General features: G+C 33.7%; 2 protein-coding genes across 2 annotated transcripts in view; one reads left to right on the top strand and one right to left on the bottom strand.

The window, feature by feature from the left end:
* The window catches only part of NAEGRDRAFT_63159 (uncharacterized protein), a gene marked incomplete at both ends in the record, with an annotated part of 8,873 nt that extends 8,744 nt beyond the window's left edge, over positions 1 to 129 (top strand). The window contains one exon of the mRNA XM_002681386.1: positions 56 to 129. Coding sequence (XP_002681432.1) covers positions 56 to 129 — 74 coding nt within the window. The remainder of the gene's footprint in view (positions 1 to 55) is intronic.
* Positions 130 to 249: 120 nt separating this feature from the next.
* The window catches only part of NAEGRDRAFT_63158 (uncharacterized protein), a gene marked incomplete at both ends in the record, with an annotated part of 3,304 nt that continues 2,662 nt past the window's right edge, over positions 250 to 891 (bottom strand). Inside the window, one exon of the mRNA XM_002681229.1 lies at positions 250 to 324. Coding sequence (XP_002681275.1) covers positions 250 to 324 — 75 coding nt within the window. The remainder of the gene's footprint in view (positions 325 to 891) is intronic.

The raw sequence follows: 891 nt of genomic DNA, 5'->3' as shown, positions 1-891 counted from the left end.
CCATGGTACCATTTCTGATTATTAGGACATGAAATTGAATTCTATATCATTATAGATCATCTACATCATGTTGGTAAAGTTTCAATAGGTGGTCCTTTATCAAGATTTCCACCTTTTCATACAAGTTGACAATATGTGATTGAGGGAAGAAATCTTTAGATATGAAAGTCAAAATAAATTTGATATTCGATGTTTAATCATCAAATGGAACATTATCATGTCAGGATTCAATATGTTTTGATGAGAAACTCAAAAGTTATAGTTGACCTCTTTTACCTCACATCTTCCCTTTTCACTTGATACTTTTATATCTACAGACATGAACTTTTGAAATTTTATATGAAAGTGATTATGAATGTTGTTAATGATGATATAGACTATATAATCTCATTAAAGGATTTTGTACTTATCATTCTTCCTATAGTTTCATTTTAGAAATTTTAATCTGACATTATTTACAAAGTTAATATTTTATAAATTGAAAAACTAAATATACCATGTTGTTCTACTCATCATTAGCTATCGAATGATATAAAATTTAATGATATTTGAATAAGTTTATAATTTTGGGTTAGGGTTTGAACGTTGGGTTTAGAAGAATTCTATTTTTAGTTTGGGTTTGGATCCCATGTCAGGTTTGGGTTTGGGTTTGGGTTTGGGTTTGGGTTTGGGTTTGGGTTTGGGTTTGGGTTTGGGTTTGGGTTTGGGTTTGGGTTTGGGTTTGGGTTTGGGTTTGGGTTTGGGTTTGGGTTTGGGTTTGGGTTTGGGTTTGGGTTTGGGTTTGGGTTTGGGTTTGGGTTTGGGTTTGGGTTTGGGTTTGGGTTTGGGTTTGGGTTTGGGTTTGGGTTTGGGTTTGGGTTTGGGTTTGGGTTTGGGTTTGGGTTTGGGTTT

The sequence above is a fragment of the Naegleria gruberi genome (assembly GCF_000004985.1).
Source record: "Naegleria gruberi genomic scaffold NAEGRscaffold_6, whole genome shotgun sequence".
NCBI classification, from domain to species: domain Eukaryota; phylum Heterolobosea; class Eutetramitea; order Acrasida; family Naegleriidae; genus Naegleria; species Naegleria gruberi.
This window is presented reverse-complemented; position numbering and strand designations above follow the sequence as displayed.